Here is a 20081-nt window from a genome sequence, read left to right on the forward strand (position 1 = left end):
TAGGTAGTTTCCAGTTTGGGGCTACTACAAATAAAGCTGCTCTGAACATTTGAGTACAAGTTGTTGTATGAACATATCAATATCTGTCTTTTGGGTAAATACCCAGTATTTGATAGGGCTGGATCATATGTAAGTGTAGGTGTAACTTTAAAAGAAACTGCTAAACTGTTTTCCCCAGTGGCTATACCATTTTCAATCCATCCAGCAATAAGTGAGAGTTGCATTTGGTTCACATCCTCATTAGCACTGAGCTATCAGGTTTTTAAAAAGGTTTTAGCACTTCTAGCAGGTCTATAGTGGTATCTTATTATGATTTTAGTTTACACTTCTCTAATAACTAATGATGTTGAGCATCTTTTTGTTGATTTGCCATCCATAGCTCTTCTTTAGTGAAGTGTCTGTTCAAATCTTTTGCCCACTTTTTTATTGGATTGTCTTCTTATTTAGTTGCAAGACTTTTTAAAAAATGTCTTCTATGTACAGGTTCTTTATCAGATATATTTTTTGGAAATATATTCTCCCAATTTATGGCTTGCTATTCATTTTCTTAACAATGTCTTTGAAGGAAAGAAGTCTTAAATTATGATGAAGCCCGATTTATCATGTAAAAAATTTAAAGTTACCATTTTTGTATCCTACCCGAGAAATGCTGTCCTAAACCAAAGTTACAAAGATTTTCTCTATGTTCTTTTCTACAAGTTTTATAGATTTAGCTTCTACATGTAGCTCTATGATCCATTCCAACTTATGTTTTATGTATGGTGTGAGGTAAGGATTAAAATTTTGCTTTGTTTTGTCTTTTGCTTAGAGATGTCACTTACCACTTACTGAAAAGATTATTCATTCCCATTAAATTACTGTGCACCCGTTTCAAAAATCAATTTATCATATCTATATAGATCTGTTTCTGGACTTTCTATTCTGTTTCATTGATTTATATATCTGTCCTTAAGCTAGTACCACACTGTTGATTAGTGCAGCTTTATATTAAGTGTTGAAATCAAGTAATATGTTCACAATATTCTCATCCGTTAAATATCTGAAGGATCTCAGTATGTCGCTTCTTTCCTGATATTGGTCATTTCTACCTCCTTTTTTTCTCGTAGTGCAGAAAGGACAAACCATGACTTGCAGGCTGAACCATCTTGCTGCATGTTTTTGTGTAGTAAATGAATTACGAATGGTTTGTACATTTTTTAACAGGTAGAAAAAAAAATAAAATTTCATGACACATGAAAATCAAATTTTAGTATCCATAAAGTTTTATTGGGACACAACCATGCTCAGTCACTTATACATTATCTATGGCTGCTTTTGTGCTATAACAGCAGAATTAAGACTTTGTGATCATATGGGCTATAAAACCTAAAATATTTATTATGTTGCTGTGGCATAATAACAATATGTATCTTTGTCCCAGCTTTTTGACACAGAGCTTCAAAAACCCTTGGCATTTCCTGAGTGATTTGAATGTTTTTCTTATGCTAATTATGCTAATTAAGAGACTCTAGATGGGCTCCTAGGTAACTTTAGGATGTGGGCTGGTCAAAAAGATCAAACTGGTAACTAGAGGGTTAGAAATTCCAGTCACTCCACCTCCCGGGAAGGAGAGGGAGCTGGAGATTGAATTGCCAATGATTTAATCAATTGTGCTCATATAAGGAAACACCAATTAAAAACTATGGACTCTGAAGCTCACTGATGATTCCTGGTTGGTGAACATGTTGATGTGCTGGGAGAATGACTCACTCTGACTCCATGGGGACAGGGCACAGAAGTCCTCAGACCCCCTTCTTTGTGTATTGCTTATAATCAAAGTGTAATCTTAACTATAGCACTTTCAGTGAGTTCAGTGAGCTGTTTTATTGAATTATTGAACCAACCAGGGTCATAGGAACCCCTGAATCTATAGCCACTTGGTCAGAAGTGCTGGTGGCCTGGGACTCCTGTAGTGCACCTGCCTGCTGAAGTGAGGGCAGTCTTGTGGAGGACTGAGCTTTGAGCTTGTGGGGTCTGTGCTAACTCCAGGGAGGTAGCATCAGAACTGTATTGCAGAATATTCAGATGGTGTTAGACCAGTTGGGTTGAAATTGAACAGTGGCCCTTTACAGAAAGTTTTCCAGACCCTGTTCTAAGGCTTTATCAGTTTTATTCATCTTTTCCCCCAAAGAACCAGCTTTTGATTCCATTGAATTCTGTTGCCTTTATGGTTTTGATTTCATTCATCTGCTCATGTCTTTACTTAATTTCCTTCCTGTACTTATTTTGTGTTTAATTTGCCCATTTTTTTCTCATTTCTTATACCTTGGGGATTATGCCATCCCTTCCTATCTTGGTGTTCAGTGACATCATGTTTGTAACTTGAAATTGGCCATGGTGGGAATATTTACAGCATAAAAATCAGCCAATATTACAAACTAATGTTCCTCCCCTCATCTTGAGAGCCAGTTACTAAACATTTACCAGCATACTACTTGTAACAGAAATAACACAGCTCTTTTTTAATCTTCTCAGGAGACCTAACATAAAAAGATGATCTCAAATGAAAAGTTAATTCAGAAAAAGAGAGGACTTGATAGTGAAAAATGTAGATTAATAGTGAAAAATATAGATTGTAAATCTGGAATTTTAAAAAAGATTATGCAATCTCTGATCCTAAAGACATGAAGAATAGGATAGGGAGGTTCCTATTGTTCGTGATTTCAGTATAGTCCTTTTTGAGGACTACTTTTGAAAAATGCCTTGACTAGATGATCTGCAAAAGTCCATTTCAGTTCTGTGAATCTATGGTAAGTTATTTCCCAGAAGATGGTAGGAAAGCTGTTTTATTGCTAATGAAAAGCTGATGAGAGAGTTATTGCTGAGGGATTGATCCATTGCCCTCTTAAGAAGCTCTGTGATTCCCAGACCTAATGGATGGAAAAGAGCAGAAATAACAGAGGTAGGTAGCTAGAGTCTAAAATTTGTAAGAAACATTAGACGATTCGACGTAGCTTGTCACTTACGTTTTGTGGATGCCCTTCTAAACAAAGTGTTAAGGGAATTCTTGGCCAATTTCTCTGTTGGTGTGCTGAGAGCTTAGTTCGTGGGTTGGCATTAAATAGGGCTTCCATTAATTGATCAGAAAAGTGCTTCTTGTCCATCACTAGGAGGTATTGAAAAAGTCCACTTTAAAGGAAATTTTAGTAGTTAATTTCTGTGCTGCCATATCTGTGATCCCATTGATCTTATTGTATTATAGCCATTATGATGTCTAGCCCAATACTGTGAGCTGATACTGTGGCATTTATTTTTGAATTATTAGTGCTTAGAGTAATAAATTAATAAATTTGTGTTGAATAAGTGAATAATTAAAGGAGCATTTATTTTATTCCTTTTTAGCAGGACATAGGAAACCCAAAAGATAAGAACAATTAAACTTCAGGGATATTGAGAAATTGGAATTTTAAAAAAGATATAATGTCAAGTAGTACAGAATATTTTAAGTCAGTTTTATTCAGCTTTTTCTTAGAAATTTACAGGTGCTTAATAAGCTATTATTAAATAAATAATATATATTTTCAATTTAATAGTTGGTAATCTGAATTATATACACAGTTTGCTCCTAAGCATTCTGTGTTAATATAGCAAGTAAGTCTAGGTGGGTTTTTCTTGGTATTCTCCTCAATTTCATTCAATTTTTAGTCAGACATTGAGCACCTAATATGTACATAGCATTAAGGTTTGCCTAAAGATTAAAGAGAGAACCTCGAAAATGTTTGTTGTGAGTAATATTACATTTATTGTATGCTTTTTTCTAATAAATACATAATCAGTGAAAAAATCTTGAAAATCAAGGAAAATCACAAAGCAGGAAAAAATCCATAATCCTATTACCCCAGCATAACCACTGTTAGTGTTTGGGTATATGCCCTTTTATATTACATATTTATAAATATCTGTTAAAAAATATGTAAAATAGACAGCGTTGAGTGTAATAAGGTACAGGGAATGTCTGGGGATGAGTTCTAGTCTGGCTTTGCCACTAGCCAATATGACCTTGGGAAGGATCCTTTTATTTCTCTAGAGTTCTATTTCTTCATTTCTAAAGGGATTTTCATAGTATCTAAGGGCCCTTACCAGTTGAAAATTCTGACTTCATTGAAATTGAATACCTTCAAAGACTGAGATTTCAGGAGGATGAAATTGCAAGTGTTTGATTAAGTATATATTCATCTCAATTATGAGGCTGGTTTAAAAATCTTGAACTGGCATAAATATTTCCTACTAATATAATTAGGTGTTATTATGAAGCAGCTATACTTAAAGTAACAAATTTCTCCTGGAGCAGTCATCACAGTCTGAACTGGTGAAGTTATTTGAGCTAATAAATATATTTTTAGGAAAATGTTAAAGTAATACTCATTAGCCTTTAAGTATCCTACCGAAAATAAGAAATACAGGATCACCACTATTTTAAGTAGGTGGCATTTTATCAAAAAAGCATACCAAGAAGAGAATCAAAGTAGCTATGTTACTTGATTCTTTTTGCACCTCAAGAAAATTGATTTTGTCTTCCCTCCTCTATTCCATGCATATTGTGAAAATGTTAGGTTGCGATGCAAGAACTATTGCGTATTATGCACCCAAGCTTTAGAAGTGTTAAAAGGTGTCTGGTTTTTCCTAGAAGGGTCAGTTTTCATATTAAATATTTTTTGTTGAGCAGTTAAGGTATCCTTTTACTTTTACCATTTTGTAGAAGGATTTTTTTTGTATGCATTTTAACGGTTATTTAAGAGTCCCCATGTGCTTAGAAAGGAATCTGAATATATGTGCCTTTTTTTTAAAAGCCTCAGCACAATGTAGGTTATTCCATCAATACCATCAAATGACTGGGAGCTGTAGTTGGAACAATATGTAAAAATACAGCTTGTGAAAGATTTCCTTTATTAACTGTCATCATCGGCAGAATATATGTTCAAATAAACGTTGTGTAATAACTAAATTTGAGATTAATAGGCCCCTTAAGAAACAGCGAAGTCATTCAGAATAGTCAGTGAAAAATAGGCTGTAAGACTGTAACATGCACATATTGTCCTGCTTACATGCTCTCTCTGGTGTCATTCCCATTTATCACTGTCGGCGGGCTCTGTTCTCATTAAAACACTCTTGCACAAAAGCAACTTAATTTTCTTAAGAGGAGAGGACACCTGATTCAATTTAGCACCCAGAAACAGGAACTTGAATATATTTTTTCCTTGCCTGAATTGAGATGAATAGTTACAAACAAGAATAGCCCCCCCCCCCATTCACCTCAAGATTAAGGATATTAAATAATTTTTTTTCCATTGGTAGCAAGAAATGAACCTGTAGAAGCAGGCAAGAAATGTAGCTTACTCTGAGAAAGGCAGCTGGATGCATTTACTAGCAACCTGCATTTATATGAACTTCTGTTCATTCCTGCAATGTTTTTGAAACAAAGAATTAAAATGGTTGTTAAGATGGTGAATTTTAATGGTACATGCTCTAAAAGTAATCTTTCTTTAAATTGGTGAATGCCTTGTAGTAGTTCTATAGTCTTCATTTAGTGCAGTAACATAAATAATGGAATAAAATGAAGATGCCCCTTTAATGTTGAGCATGGTGTATAAATTCATATTTTAATTGATGTCCCAGATATTTAGTTTTCCGTGGTATGGTTCAATAATACTTAAGTGTAATATAGAAATGTATAACTCAGTTTTACTTGTTGTAAGATATATACAGTGAAAATAGTGGTAATTAAGTAGTTAGCCCTAGCAACTAAGGTGCTTCGCAGAAAGCCAAATACAATTGGCTTTTAAAGCGAATGGGATAAACTTTTCCTAATTCTTTCTCTTTCTTTTCTTTCTTCTTTCTTTCTTTCTTTCTTTCTTTCTTTCTTTCTTTCTTTCTTTCTTTCTTTCTTTCATTTTTCCTTCCTTTCTTCTTCTTCTTCTTCTTCTTCTTCTTCTTCTTCTTCTTCTTCTTCTTTTTAGCACTTCTATAGCACTTTGCAAAATACAAGTAAAAAGAAAATATTTTGTGTTTCCGTGTTTAATAAAAGACCAAGGATTGGAACTCAATATTTGATGTCTTTATGTTTTTTCAACTGAACCTGTGCTTGGAAAGGAAATAAATATTAAATAAAAATTTAAATTTAAGTAAAAATTAAAATATTAAAAATACTATACATTAAAAATACTGTATTCTTGTGAATCAGAGCTTGGAGTGATATAAATTCACATAATTGAGGAACTTTTCCAGGGCAGGACAATACAGCTTTGATTCATCACTGGTAGTCAATTTTCTTTTCCTTTCCTTGCTTTCTTTTTCTTTTTTCCCCCCAATAATGTGCGGTGCTATATGCGATCGGATTAAGACATTATGCTAAATAAAACTGAATATGCCTACTCAAACTTATATCTTAGAGGAAGCATTTTTGATTTATCTAACCTGCCCGATTAGTCCTTTATTATTTTCTGCCTTATTTAGGAACATTGTTGTATCACTTAGACTTCACGTAATGGAAAATCAGACTACAAGTAGCTTAAACAAGCAGAGACTTATTTTCTCATATATTAAGATGCCTGGAGGTGGGGGTTGCTGGCATTTGTTCTGTGGCTCGATGACATTAGAGTGGCCGTCTCTGCACTGCTATTGGTCTTTCTCTTCTGGATGCCAGCTTTCACTGCTCTAGGCAGGAAGAAGGAAGAAGGACAGCGCCAGAAACTAACCTCCCTAACCCCCACCATGAAGCATGGATGTATCAATTTATATCTCATTGTCCAGAACTTTGTTGCATGGCAACCCTAGCTTTTCCTTTCTCATGTGTACTTTTTGTGTCTTATTAAAAAAAAAAACACAATTGTTTCCTTTTTTGAAGGCATAAAGATAGTTTCATTTTTTGCTAGATGTTTTCAAGTATTGCTTTCCAGCTCTAAGCGTTTAATTCATGTAGTATTTTCTTAGTATATTATGAAATACTGTTTCTCCTCCTTTCCTAACTGCTTTGTAATGGTGCTGTTGTCATGTTCAGCTTTCTCACATTTGTAATTTTGTATTTTAAACTTCTGTTCAGTAGGGGTTGTTTCAAGTGGGAATCCACTGTGTTCTGGATTGTTGAAGTGACCCCAAAGAGAAGTTTTGCGTTTGCTTCTTATAAGGCCTTAGGCCTTATAAGGCCTTAGGCCTACTGGTCTTTGATTGATTTTGTCTTCTGTTTTCTTTTCTTTCTTTCTTTCTTTTTTTGATAAATGTTTATTCATTTTTGAGTAAGAGAGAGAGAGATGGAGAGAATGAGTGGAGGCAGGGCAGAGAGAGAGGGGGACAGAGGATCCGAAGTAGGTTCTGTGCCGACAGCAGAGAGCCCGAAGTGGGGCTCAAACCCACGAACTATGAGATCACGACCTGAGCTGAAGTTGGACGCTCAACCTACTGAACCGCTCAAGTGCCCCCGTCTTTTGCTCTCTTGAATTAGTCTTTAGTTTGGGATTCTTGAATCAGATGGTAGGGGCAGTGCAGTTCTGTGCACACTGTGGACACAGCAGGCCTTGTGTTATTTTCTTGATTTTGTAAGTAGAGTTGTCAAGGTGCCCTTGTGGTAGCGGGGCAGTCCTTCCAAGGTTCTGTCTGTCTGCTTGCTACAGGTGCCTCCGCTCCACTTATCACCTTCTGCAGGTAGAAGCTGTGCTACTTGTTGCTTCCAGGGCCCAGGGCCCAGGACACAGGCCTGTCGTCCGAGAGGGTGCAGCATCGCCTCGCCTGCTTTACCACTCTGCTTTTGCCCAGCTTCCATGTGTCTACTACCCGACTTTTCTTGTTTTCTTTTAGCTCAACTTTACATTGAAGATGTTGTGTTGTTATTTTAATCTCCGTATTGAGTGGTGGGAATTTAAGGATTGTGTATGCGAAATGCCATCTTACATACTCCTATTCCCCACCCCTCCTCTCTCCTTTGACAGCATCCCTGGCAGATCTCATGGCTTTCTGGTCACTTTTAGTTGCAAAAATAGTCATATGTGTAGTAATTAGCATTTACATGGTAGTATTTAATTTAGGGCAGTCTAGCTTAAAACTCCATACTCCCTTCTTTCCCAATTTAGGCCTAACCTGTGTTTTAAAAACACAAAACATTGCACTTTTTTCCTTAATGAATGTATACATATATGATAAAAATATAAAAATAGTAGAGGCAGGACCAGTAGAGAAGAGAGCATGGTCTGTTACCTTTTTTTTTTTTTTTTTTTTTTTTTTTTTACCTTCTCACCCTCCCTACTTCCGGCTTCTTTAGGGTCAGGGTGAATAGAACAAATGCATTACAGTGTGGGGGACAGTCTTACTTTACTGGTGCTGATGTTACCCAGCCCTTAGTGCCCTGTGTCATGGTGGATACCCACAAGCTATGTCTTTTCCTGGACAGGTTAAGGGAGGGAGTTCTTCAGAGTGTACCTCCAGCTCCTGCTTCACAACATATCCCCTCAGCCCCTTGTTGCCAGGGACTCCTCGCCCTTGAAGCCTGCTGTTCTGCTTTTCTCAAAAAGAGTTAACATTTGATGGCAGTCCTCTGAGGCATGTATTTGGCCCATATGGAATTGACAGAACCTGATCCCATCACAGAGTTGAAGTACACCTTGTCCAGTTGCTTACTCTCTCTCTGTCCCACCACTGTGGTCTGTTCTAGGCAGCCTCCCCAACTTTGCTGTTTCTATTCTGGAAGCAAGTGCCTGTTTCCTGCTCATTACACAGCCTTATTCTCCTCCCCGGTTCTAGGGAATTAACCATGAGGTTCCGAGAACTCTCACACAGTGCCCTCTGCTGGTGACTGCTTTCTCCCCTGTAAACATCCTGGGTGGGGCCGCAGGTCGGCTTTCTCCTCTAAAGGAGAAGTCCAAATACCCTCTTACTCCTGGAGATTTCCTTTTTATCAATCCCTTCTAGAATTCCTAGTCTTTTTTTTTTTTTTTTTTATGCAGCCTGCATGTGAAATGGTCCGTGGCCTGGTTTTCAGGTCTTTTCGTGGGTACTATATGTCGATGTCTGGTATCTTTACTGTAGGAATAGTGCGGTGCTTGCCACATATTCCCTTTAGTTTGGTGCATTATTGGAAATTCTGAGACAACCATAAGTGTCCCATTTTAACATTTTGGTAAACATTTCTGATTATGTTGACTGGGGAAGCAGGGTATGCAACAGTGGAAACCGGAAGTTTCAGAAATTAACTTGCAATAGATCATTAACACCCAATGCGAACAATGGATTTCATTTCTTTACTTAGTGGATTGATGATGGAAAGAAAAAGAGGGCTGTTGGACCAGCATTATGAAAATTTTAGATATAGCGTCATAAGAGGAGACTTGGGGAAGACTTGGGTAGGACTCAGCAGTGTTCATATATCTGAAGTGCAATCATTTAAAAAAAAAAAAAAAGACTACATATTTGTGTAACTCCAGAGCATGGGACACTGTCAGGGCACAGCCATAACAGATGGTAAAGATTTCAGGCTTACTGTAAGGTAGAACTTCATAACATTTAAAGGCATTCGGCTGTGGCAGAGTTTGCTTTTATGAGTTAGAGGACTCTCTGTCCCCATTATTTTCAGTTTTTTTTAATTACCTTTTTATTTCAAGTAGGTTATAAGGAAATTAATTTGTTCTTGAACTTACTCAATTTACCGAAATAATTTAATACAGACATGTTATATTGGGGCGCCTGGGTGGCTCCGTCGGTTGAGCGGCTGACTTTGGCTCAGGTCATGATCTCGCGGTCTGTGAGTTTGAGCCCCGCGTCGGGCTCTGTGCTGACAGCTCGGAGCCTGGAGCCTGCTTTGGATTCTGTGTCTCCCCCTCTCTCTGCCCCTCCCCTGCCCATGCTATGTCAAAAATAAATAAACATTAGAATTTTTTTTAAAAAAAGACATGTTATACAACATATAAAATAACAGATATTAGGTAAAATTGGGCAGATACTAAAAGCAATATAGTATCTAAAAATATGTGATATAAAGAAAGTCTACTCAGTATTAAAAAAACACTTATATGAACTTTTTTCCAGCTAGTCTTGTTTTAATTATCCATCAAAGTAATTGCGCCAAGGTATACGCTTTACAGATAGGACTCATGAGTTAAAAATGAAAACATTACAGGGCATTCAGTTCACATAAGTATTCATTCATTCATTCATCATTTGATTCAGTAATATTTATTGAGGGTCTGCTATAAGCCAGGTGCTGTTCTAGGCACTGAGGACATGATCTTGTACCAGTTAGGTAAAATTCTTGTTGTAATAGAGCATTATATACAGGAAATGGGTATTTAAGTCGTTTCTAGCAAAAACAATAATAACAAATAAAATGCTATATTTAAAAATCAGTGAATCCTTTCAGGTATGGCTTCTAGAAGGTAGGAGAGAGGAATCATATCCTAAGAGTCTTTTGTTACGTTAATGAGGTAACTTTTGGAAAGCCCCCAGCTCACCTAAGGATGAGGCTTGTTGCCAGGGGAACCAAACAGCTGATTAAAGGATTGGAATTTTTGGTTCTGCTTCCACACCTCTAGGGAGGAGAAAGGGGCCGGAGATAGAGTTCAATCAGCAACTGCCAATGATTTAATCAATCATGCCTCTTTAATGGAGCCTCCGTAAAACCCCAAAGGACCGGTTCGGAGAGCTTCCGTGTTGGTGAACATGTGGAGGTGCTGAGAGTGTGTCACACCTGGAGAGAGCTGGGAAGCCCCGTGCCCTTTCCCCAAACCTTGCTCTGTGCACCTCTCTCATCTGTCTGTTCCTGTATAGCCTTTTCATAATAAAGTGGCAATGGAGTGAATAAAACCGTTTCCTGAGTTCTGTGAGCTGCTCTAGCAAATTAATCAAACTCGAGGATACAGTGTGGGAACCTCCAATTTATATATAGCCAGTGCGTCAGAAGCACAGGTGACAACCTGGCCTTTGTGATTAACATCTGAAATGGGAAAGGTCTTGTGGGACTGAATCCTTAACCTGTGGGATCTGACACTAGCTTAAGGTAGAAAGTAGCAGATTTGAGTTGAATTGTAGGGCACCTAACTGGTGCTTGATGGTATGGGGGGAAAAAAGTTAAAAGAATTATACATAATTTTGAAGCTTGCTTTTTCACTTTAAGTATCTTAGCCAGCTTTCATATTGGTATATGCAGAATATCTTTTTTTTTTTTTTGAATTTAAAGAAGTTAACATATAGTGTAATAATGGTTTCAGGAGTAGAATTTAGTGATTCATCACTTACATATAACACCCAGTGCTCATCCCAGCAAGTGCCCTCCTCAATGCCCATCACCCATGTAGCTCATCTCCCCAGGCAGCACCCCTCCAGCAACCCTCAGTTTGTTCTCTGTATTTAAAGTTCTCGTCTGGTTTTCTTCCCTCTCTGTTTTTATCTTATTTTTCCTTCCCTTCCCCTAGGTTCATCTGTTTTGTTTCTTATTCCACATATGAGTGAAATCATATGGTATTTGTCTTTCTCTGACTGACTTATTTCACTTAGCATAATACACTCTAGCTCCATCCATGTTGCAAATGGCAAGCTTTCATTCTTTTTGATTGCTGAGTAATATTCCCTTGTATATATATACCACATCTTCTTTATCCATTCATCAGTCGATGGACATTTGGGCTCTTTCCATACTTTGGCTATTGTTGATAGTGCTGCTATAAACATTAGGGTGCATGTGCCCCCTTTGAATCAGCATTTTTGTATCCTTTGAGTAAATACCTTGTAGTGCAATTGCTGGGTCATAGGGCAGTACTATTTTTAATTTTTGAGGAATCTCCATAGTGTTCTCCAGAGTGGCTGCCCCACTTTGCATTCCCACCAATAGTGCAAAAGAGTTCCCCTTTCTCCGCATCTTCGCCAACATCTGTTGTTTCCTGAGCTGTTAATTTTGCCATTCTGACAGGTGTGAGGTAATATCTCATTGTGGTTTTGATTTGTATTTCCCTGGTGATGTATGATGTTGAGCATCTTTTCATGTGTCTATTAGCCATCTGGATGTCTTCTTTGGAAAAATGTCTATCCATGTCTGTTCATTTCTTCACTGGATTATTTGGTTTTTGGGTGTTGCTTTTAATATGTTCTTTACTGGTTTTCGATACTAACCCTTTATCTGATGTCATTTGCAAATATCTTCTCCCATTCCGTCTGTTGCCTTTTAGTTTTGCTGATTGTTTCCTTCACTGTGCAGAAGCTTTTTATTTTGATGAGGTCCCAGTAGTTCATTTTTGCTTTTGTCTCCCTTGCCTTTAGACATGTCTAGTAAGAAGTTTCTGCAGCTGAGGTCAACGAGGTTGTGGCCTGTTGTTTCCTCTAGGATTCTGATGGTTTCCTGTCTTACATTTAGATCTTTCATCCATTTTGACTTTATTTTTTGCATATGGTGTAAGAAAGTGCATGTCAATGTCCAGTTTCCCAACACCATTTGCTGAAGAGACTGTCTTTTTCCCATTGGATATTCTTTCCTGCTTTGTTGAAGTGTGATGGCTGCAGAGTATTCCTTGGTAATTCTAGATTTTATTTCACTAACTCTATTGTTACATAGCAGTAGTAAATTTTAAAACAGTGTTTATTTAAGCATATTTATGTAACTGTATATAACTGGATCATAATAGGGAGGCTAAAGGAAATAAAACAAGATATTGTGAAAGAGATGCTTGTATTGGGTTGAGACTGAAGTCTTGATCTGTCATTGCTTTTGCTTGGCTTGGAGCCAGGTGTCAGATCCAGTCTTCTGCCAATCCTTGTATTCTGCCAAACATATAGAAAAACTTAGCAGAAGAGGTAGACTTTAGACATTTCTGGAAATCTTACTTATTTCAGCAATTCAGCAGATAAACATGTAGGTGCTTAAGATGAGCTTCATCAGATTCCTTCCTCAGAAGACTCTAGTTTCTAGGAAGGCCAGGAGGCATGTAAATAGATAGGTTATTTCAATAGTGTAACAATTGCCATGGCAGAGGTATGCTCGGGATGTTGTGGCAGCAGGTGTGGAGACACTCAGTCCACTTAGAAGTGAGGATATTTGTGTGTTGGAGGAGGTGATTGAAAGCTGCTTGGAAGGAGTTGCTGATATAAGTGGGAGTTACCTAGGTGGAGGAAGAGGGAAGGGCATTCTAGGCCAGGGAGCAAGGTGGTAAGAAACAGCACAATGAGTTTGAGGAATCACAAGTGGTTTAGTATTCTCGGGATATAAAATTGGAGGCAAGAAATAAGATGGACAGAGACCTATTCATGGAAGGCCTTGTACATCGTGCTGAAGAGCTGGAAATTCCTCCTTAAGTCTAAAGACATACATGCCTTTTATGTATGAGTGAAACACTCTCTAAATATTTATCACTCTTTGGGACTCTGGAAAACATAATTCCTTTATATGCTGCAAGAGTAGAATTAAGTCAACTATTAGGTTGATTATTTGTCACTATTGAGCTCAAGATCCTTGGTTCAGTGTCCAATTTCACATGGTTCTTGAGATACCCAGCACCTTAATGAGCTGTTTCACAAATGAATGCCAGAGCTCTTTGCATGGGAGCACCAAGTGATAGGATAGGTGGGTTCAAATGCATCAGCACCAGCACCAGCAGAAGAACAACTAAGAAGTTGGCTTGCAGCATCTTCGGGTACCTAAGACAGCACGTCACTGTCATCGCCATTATTTTATAAAATGCCAATCCACATACAATATAATGCTTGTGTTTGGGTTAAAAAAAGAGAATTGGAAGGAGTGGGAAAATGGTAATTTGATCTGATGACTAGTAGTTGACTTATTTTACTTTGACTTCTGAGTCTTTTTACTTCTAACAATCCATGCGTTTTTGTTTGTTTGTTTTTGATTTTTTTGTTTGCTTGTTTTTAAATACTAGCCAAAACCATTAGTTACCTTGAATAAGGTTGGTGAACACTGGAAAGAAACACATTTGGAAGAGAGAAGCTCAAAGCAGAATACCTCATTCCTTTACTAAAGAGATCAATCCATTTTAAGCACAAAATAGGGTCTAGAAATAAACGGTGGTTGTGGGGAAGGTGCATTTCTTTTGTAGGAAGGAAGGCAGTGTTTCCAGTTGATCTCACTACGACTCATTTATTTATATAGTTTTACTTATTTTTCTCCACACATACAAGTTTCTCCTGAATCATCCATAATGGAATTCCAGGAAGATGGGTTAAATATGTTGCCATAGTTTACAATTGTCATCTGTAATGTTTTATTTAGCCAAAATTTTTTTTTCCACTACTCCCTGTACAACACGGAACACCATATGCCATTGTCCCTGTCAGGAAGCAAAGGTTTCCTTGGTCTGTGCCTGTGCCTATGTTTATGCCACAGAGGAGCTCTGGTCCAGTGCCATCTTTTATTGATAGGGCCAGCAAAGAAGAAATCTAATGAAATTATCAAAGCTTTGAATTAATTATGAACTTGAATAGGAGAGCTAAGCTCTCTGGAGCCAGGGATCTCATTACCCATGCACTCTCATTGCATCCTCTTCTGGAGCAGAAGGCATTTTCAGCTACAGCTCTTAGCCTGGCTTTGGACTTTATTCAAACTTGCTAAACTGACATCCTTTTCTTACTACGACGTGGCTGCTAATGTCCATGATGATTAATTTAATTCTGCTCTTGATCTACAGGAGATGTCAATAGGTTTTCTCTACCTTTCCTTTTGCCTTTTATTATTTTTTCTTTCTCTCTCCTTTTTTCCCCATCAGATTGGATGTTATACAAGTTTTTATCCTTTTTGGGTAATGTGAGAAGCTTTCAGGATTCAGGTGTAGCTTCATGGAATATAGTGATTGATTTAAAGTTAAGAACTGTATCACATCTACTATGTAATCCCTGGATGTTTAGGTAAGCGCAAAGTCAAATGTTTCTTCTTTGAATTTTGAACACCAAGTGGAAGTTTTTCTTGCTTGTTTCTCCTTTAGCATTAACGGTACATCGTCTTAGCAGCATTGTTCACATTCTAATGTGTGTTGTATGGGAACAACAGATCTCACTTGGTGGGTGTAGCTCATAAGACATATGCTCCCTGATGCAGAGTAGTTAATGTTTCTTTACAATTCTGGTTTTTCTTTGCCCGGTAACATGAAAAAGAATTTTTTAACAAATATATCAACCTCTGTTTTAGGTTAACTAACGAAACCAATAACAAGATTTCAGTTTACTATTGGTGATGATTCTTTGGTAGTGTCATATAGGTTCAAAACATCTCCTGGCAAGTCTTTTCTGCTTGCTTTTGAGACCCATTATTTATGAATTCCTAAGCTGCAGCTCATCTATCTTAGTAAAGTACAGGCCACTGGCAATTTTTGTAAGCAGTGACTAACTCTGCTTTGTAGAGTCAATGTTTTAGGGTTTTGAATAGTGGGGGATGGGAGAATGATAATCTTTGCTTTTCTTTTTCCTATTTACTTTCAGTGAGTTTTTCCCCCTATTTATTTTCTTTATAGGCAGCTGCAATATTTAATTCAGCCTTTGGAAGTTTTTTGGTAAGTAAATATGGTTTAACTTGTCTATAATAACTTTTGTTGTGATGTTGTTTATATGAAAGATTTAGTGAAAATTGGGACTCTTTTTTTACTGTTGGATTAAATATAAAAGTTTTTGAATCTTTTTATGTGCCGTTAACCATACCCTGAAGAAATTAGTTAATAAGTAAAGGAAATGTTCTCTTACATTATAATTTGGAGGCTTGGGTTTAATATTCCATTTAATGGATTCAAGAATCAATTAAAACACTGTGTATCTCCTTATAGAAGTTATGTCAATATATTGATCATTTAATGAGGTCTTTTAGATTATTATTATTTTGTATCATGGGACTAAGGATTTTGAAAAGGAAACATGACCCAGCTGGTCAGAAAGGGAATGCTAATTTACTTGTTGACATGTCATTTATTTTGTTCATTTCACTGTCAAAGAAGCTACTGTCATGGGTACTTCTGAGAAATCTGTGTGAAAAAAATTTGAAATGAGGAAATAATTAATGAGTAATTTGGAGGAAAATGCAATATTTTTTTGACATGTGAACTATAAATGGTATAAAGGTTAGAAAATAGTTCAGTGTTCATAAGTGGAGCTAATAGAATTCTAAGGACGATTCTGTTTTAGCGTTTTCAATCGTTTTTTAAATAATGATATAACAAAGACTTGGTTTGTTTTATGAAAGAATGAGAAAGAAACTGAGTTTTCTGTTAATTATGTTTATTTATACCCTCCCTAAAACTTTGCCAAATTCATGAAAATAAATTAGAATATTGTGTTTTTAGGTCCATAGTTCATGAACAGATAGGAAGTACAGTGATTTGCAAATAATTGAGAATAAAATCAGCAGGGTATAAAATAGTTCACGAGTCTAGGCAAAATATCAGTTACTTCTGTTTAAAATGCTCTTTATGTCACTACTGTATGCATCTGAATGTAGCTGGAGCTTTTAAACGTGTTGTTACATGATGTTAATTCTGTGTAGTGCTACACAGCTTTGAAGGTCCCGATGTTCTAGAGCTTTAAATGATGTAGCTTCTGCAAAATTTATGCTTAGAGTAGACCTTATTTTTAAAGAAGTAGTAGTGTTATTTCTGATGTCGTATTATTGGGTTTTAGAAGAGAGTTAATAGTGTCTATTTAATGGAAATGAGCTCTTGAGCTACTTGTTCCAGACTCAGTAGTATTTTGTTAAATCGTTTTTTCATCTAAGTATTATTTTTCATTATTTGTCACAATTGACAAAATAATATCTGTAAAATATGATCTTGCTGGAAGCCAGATTTTTTATATAGTTTGGAATCATATACATCCACTACCAAAGCATGACTTCTAAGATGAATCTCTTACTCTTTAAACGTCTACAGTAATTGAGAAAATAAATTTCAGGCAATTGTCTAAGTAACTAAAATACTTAAATACACCATCCCTTAGTTGGAGGACAAGCTCACTAAGTATAGTTTGAGTTTTGCACTGATTGTATGAACAGTGAACATATCAGAATATGTGTTCTCCCAGGCCTCATTATTTGATAAGGTCCAGGAAAGTAATACCTGTTCTAGGGACTCTTTAGGATCTTTATTCTACTCTTGCACTTCTAAGAAGTTGTGCATTCTCACTCGTTAGTCTTCTGCTCTTTTTCCTCTTTTTTCATTTTAATTCAACTAATCAAAAGTACTTAGTGATCTCCTACTACACAGAGATGGTTTTCTAATAGCTATGGAGGGTGCAAGATACATGATGTGGGTCCCACTGTGTTGTGGATATGACTCACAGAAAAAGAAATACAATGTAAAAGTTAACAGGTCAAACTAAAGATGTTACTAGATGATGTAGGACTGTGAAATGGCACAGGCCATAGGCACTCTGAATTTGAAAGTCAGACAGAAGCCATTTTGCTGAGTTGGTCCTTGAAGTATGGTAGGCTTTAGCTAGTAGAGAAGAAAGGAGGAGAACTGGCATGAGTGATGGCAGAGAGGCAGAAGTGTCTTTTTCCATGTTTCCTTCCCCCTCTGTTACCCGCTTTTTAAAAAATGTTTATTTTTTATTTTTGAGAGACAGAGATAGAGAGCGAGCAGGGGAGGGGCAGAGAGAAAGGGAGACACAATCCCAAGCAGGCTCCGCGCTGTCAGCGCAGAGCCTGATGCAGGGCTCCAGCTCACGAATCATGAGATCATGACCTGAGCCAAAACCAAGAGTCATTTGCTTAACCGACTGAGCCACCCAGGAGCCCCTGTTACCCCCTTTCTTTCTCAAAGTTAAAAGTTACCAGAAAGGGTTTGAGAATGCAAATTATGACTGGAGATATTTTGTTCCAGTGTTATAAGAAATAATAATTCTATTTCTTCCCCCCCCCCGTAGTTGCAATTATGGATTATGAACTATGGATTATGAACAAATTGGATTATGAACTATGTATGAGTCTGGACTAAATCCATTAGAATTAGTTTCAGATTATTTAACAGAAAAAATAATAATTGTGGCATACAGGATAGAGGTTTATATTTCTACTATGTAAAATCTGGAAGGAGGCTGTCCAAGTGTTGTATGGTGGCTTCGTGGTCTCATTGTGGATGGATATACCTATCTTTCTTCTCCATCCTCCACAGCCTGCACTTTCCTTCCTCAAGCTTACCTCATGGTCCAAGACAGCTGCTGGAGCTCCAGCCAAAAAAGATACCTGGTTAGTAAAGTCTTTATCCTGGGAAAGCACAGAGCTCTCCTAAAATCTAAGTTTGCTTTGTTTAATTTGCATTCCTAGAATTCCAACATCATACTTGCAGTCATATCTAATTGCAGAACTTATTCAAGCAATCCTACTTAGCCACTGGAGAGGTTGGGACATGTGGCAGGTTGCTAAGAGCTAAAAATTGGATTTCTGTTACTAAGAAAGAAGAGAATAAGTATTAAAAGGGAGCTAGCACTTTCTTCATGTGAGCAGTGTACAGCAATTGCCAAGAGGTCAGAAAAGATTAATCTCAGTTGAATGATATGAGAAGGCTTCAGGGAGAAGTTGGTGTTTGAGTTGGGCTTGGGAAAAGGACTTATTTTAGAGGAAGGAAATTCTGAATTGTAACCTTCATGTTTTAGTTTGTTATTCTTTTTTTTTTTAATTTTTCACTTAGTTTACTTAAAAATTTTATCAAGTTTTTTTTTTTTTAATTCTTGTATAGTTAACATACTTATATATTATTTTCGGGCCTACACTATGGTGTTGTATTATTTTCAGGCTTACGATATAGTGATTGAACAATTCTGTACATCACCCGGTGCTCATTACAAGTACCCTCCTTAATCCCAATCACCTATTTAACCTATCTCCCCACCCACCACACCTCTGGTAACCATCAGTTTGTTCTTTATAATTAAGAATCTGTTTCTTGGTTTGTCTCTCTTTTTTTTCCCCTTTGCTCGTTTGTTTTGTTTCTTCAATTCCAAATATGAATGAAATAATATGGTATTTGTCTTTCTGTGACCGACTTATTTCACTTAGCATAATAATCTCTAGCTCCATCCATGTTGTTGCAGATGGTGGGATTTCATGCTTTTTAACGGCTGAATAATATTCCGTTGTAGATCGATCGATCGATCTATCACCTCTTCTTTATCCATTCATCTGTCAATGGATACTTGGGCTGCTTCCATAATTTGGCTATTATAAATGATGCTGCTATAAACATGGGGGTGCGTGTATCTCTTTGAATTAATGTTTTTTTATTCTTTGGGTAAATACCCAGTAGCGTGATTACTGGATTGTACAGTAGTTCTATTTTTAACCTTGTGAGGAAAGTCCATACTGTTCTCCACAGTGGCTGCACTAGGTTGCATTCCCACCAACAGTTTACAAACCTTCCTGTTTCTCCACATCCTCACCAACACTTGTTTCTTATTTTGTAATTCATAAAGGATAGTACTTGTTACAGTGTTTTTGGAATTCTCTTTATAAATGAAAAATATTCACTTACTCTTAAAATTTAGGATGAGGGGTAGTACTATGGTTTCTGGAATCAGAATGGCTTAAATCTTCATGTGACCGAATTACTAGCCTAATCACATAACCTTCCTTATATATAAAATGGAGTAGATAGTACCTAAACTATACAGTTGTGGTGAGCGTTAAATGGGATAATCTATATAAAATATTTGTATGATCTAAGTTTTTTCCAAGCTCGTCCATGAATTTTTTTTTTTGGCATGGCCATGGACATTCATAAAATGAAGAATTGGTTATCTCTGACTAATGATTGTTCTCTGATTATTCTCTAGTATAAGTGACCATTTCTTTTGTAGTTACGTAAATAGAATCTAAAAAGGGCATTTACTTCAGATTCCATTAAAACTTTGAATGAAAGCCTTTTTTTTAGATGAATTTTTGAAGAAAGAACTCTGAGGGCATTTTTGTTGATTTTTAGACATCTGGGTATACCACATAAAATACTGTACATATTTATAGCTAGTTTAATAATGTCCCAGGTCTAATTAAAACAGTGTTTTTAAGAACTAATTGTTACAGAAAACTGTGTTTTGTTTTTTTCTAATGTAGCTAGGCTGGTAATAACCAATGATAGATGAATTCAATT

General features: G+C 36.7%; 1 protein-coding gene across 7 annotated transcripts in view; it reads left to right on the plus strand.

The window, feature by feature from the left end:
* Nucleotides 1-20081, plus strand: part of SLC10A7 (solute carrier family 10 member 7) — a 256637-nt gene that overhangs the window by 62572 nt on the left and 173984 nt on the right. For 4 of the 7 annotated variants that reach the window (XM_045055791.1, XM_019828886.3, XM_019828885.3 and 1 more), the window contains exon 5: nt 15468-15506. The exons of the other annotated variants lie outside the window; for them this stretch is intronic. In XM_045055791.1, the coding sequence (XP_044911726.1) occupies nt 15468-15506 (39 nt within the window). The remainder of the gene's footprint in view (nt 1-15467; nt 15507-20081) is intronic. 7 annotated transcript variants of the gene reach the window in all.

Source organism: Felis catus, chromosome B1 (genome assembly GCF_018350175.1).
Source record: "Felis catus isolate Fca126 chromosome B1, F.catus_Fca126_mat1.0, whole genome shotgun sequence".
NCBI classification, from domain to species: Eukaryota; Metazoa; Chordata; class Mammalia; order Carnivora; family Felidae; genus Felis; species Felis catus.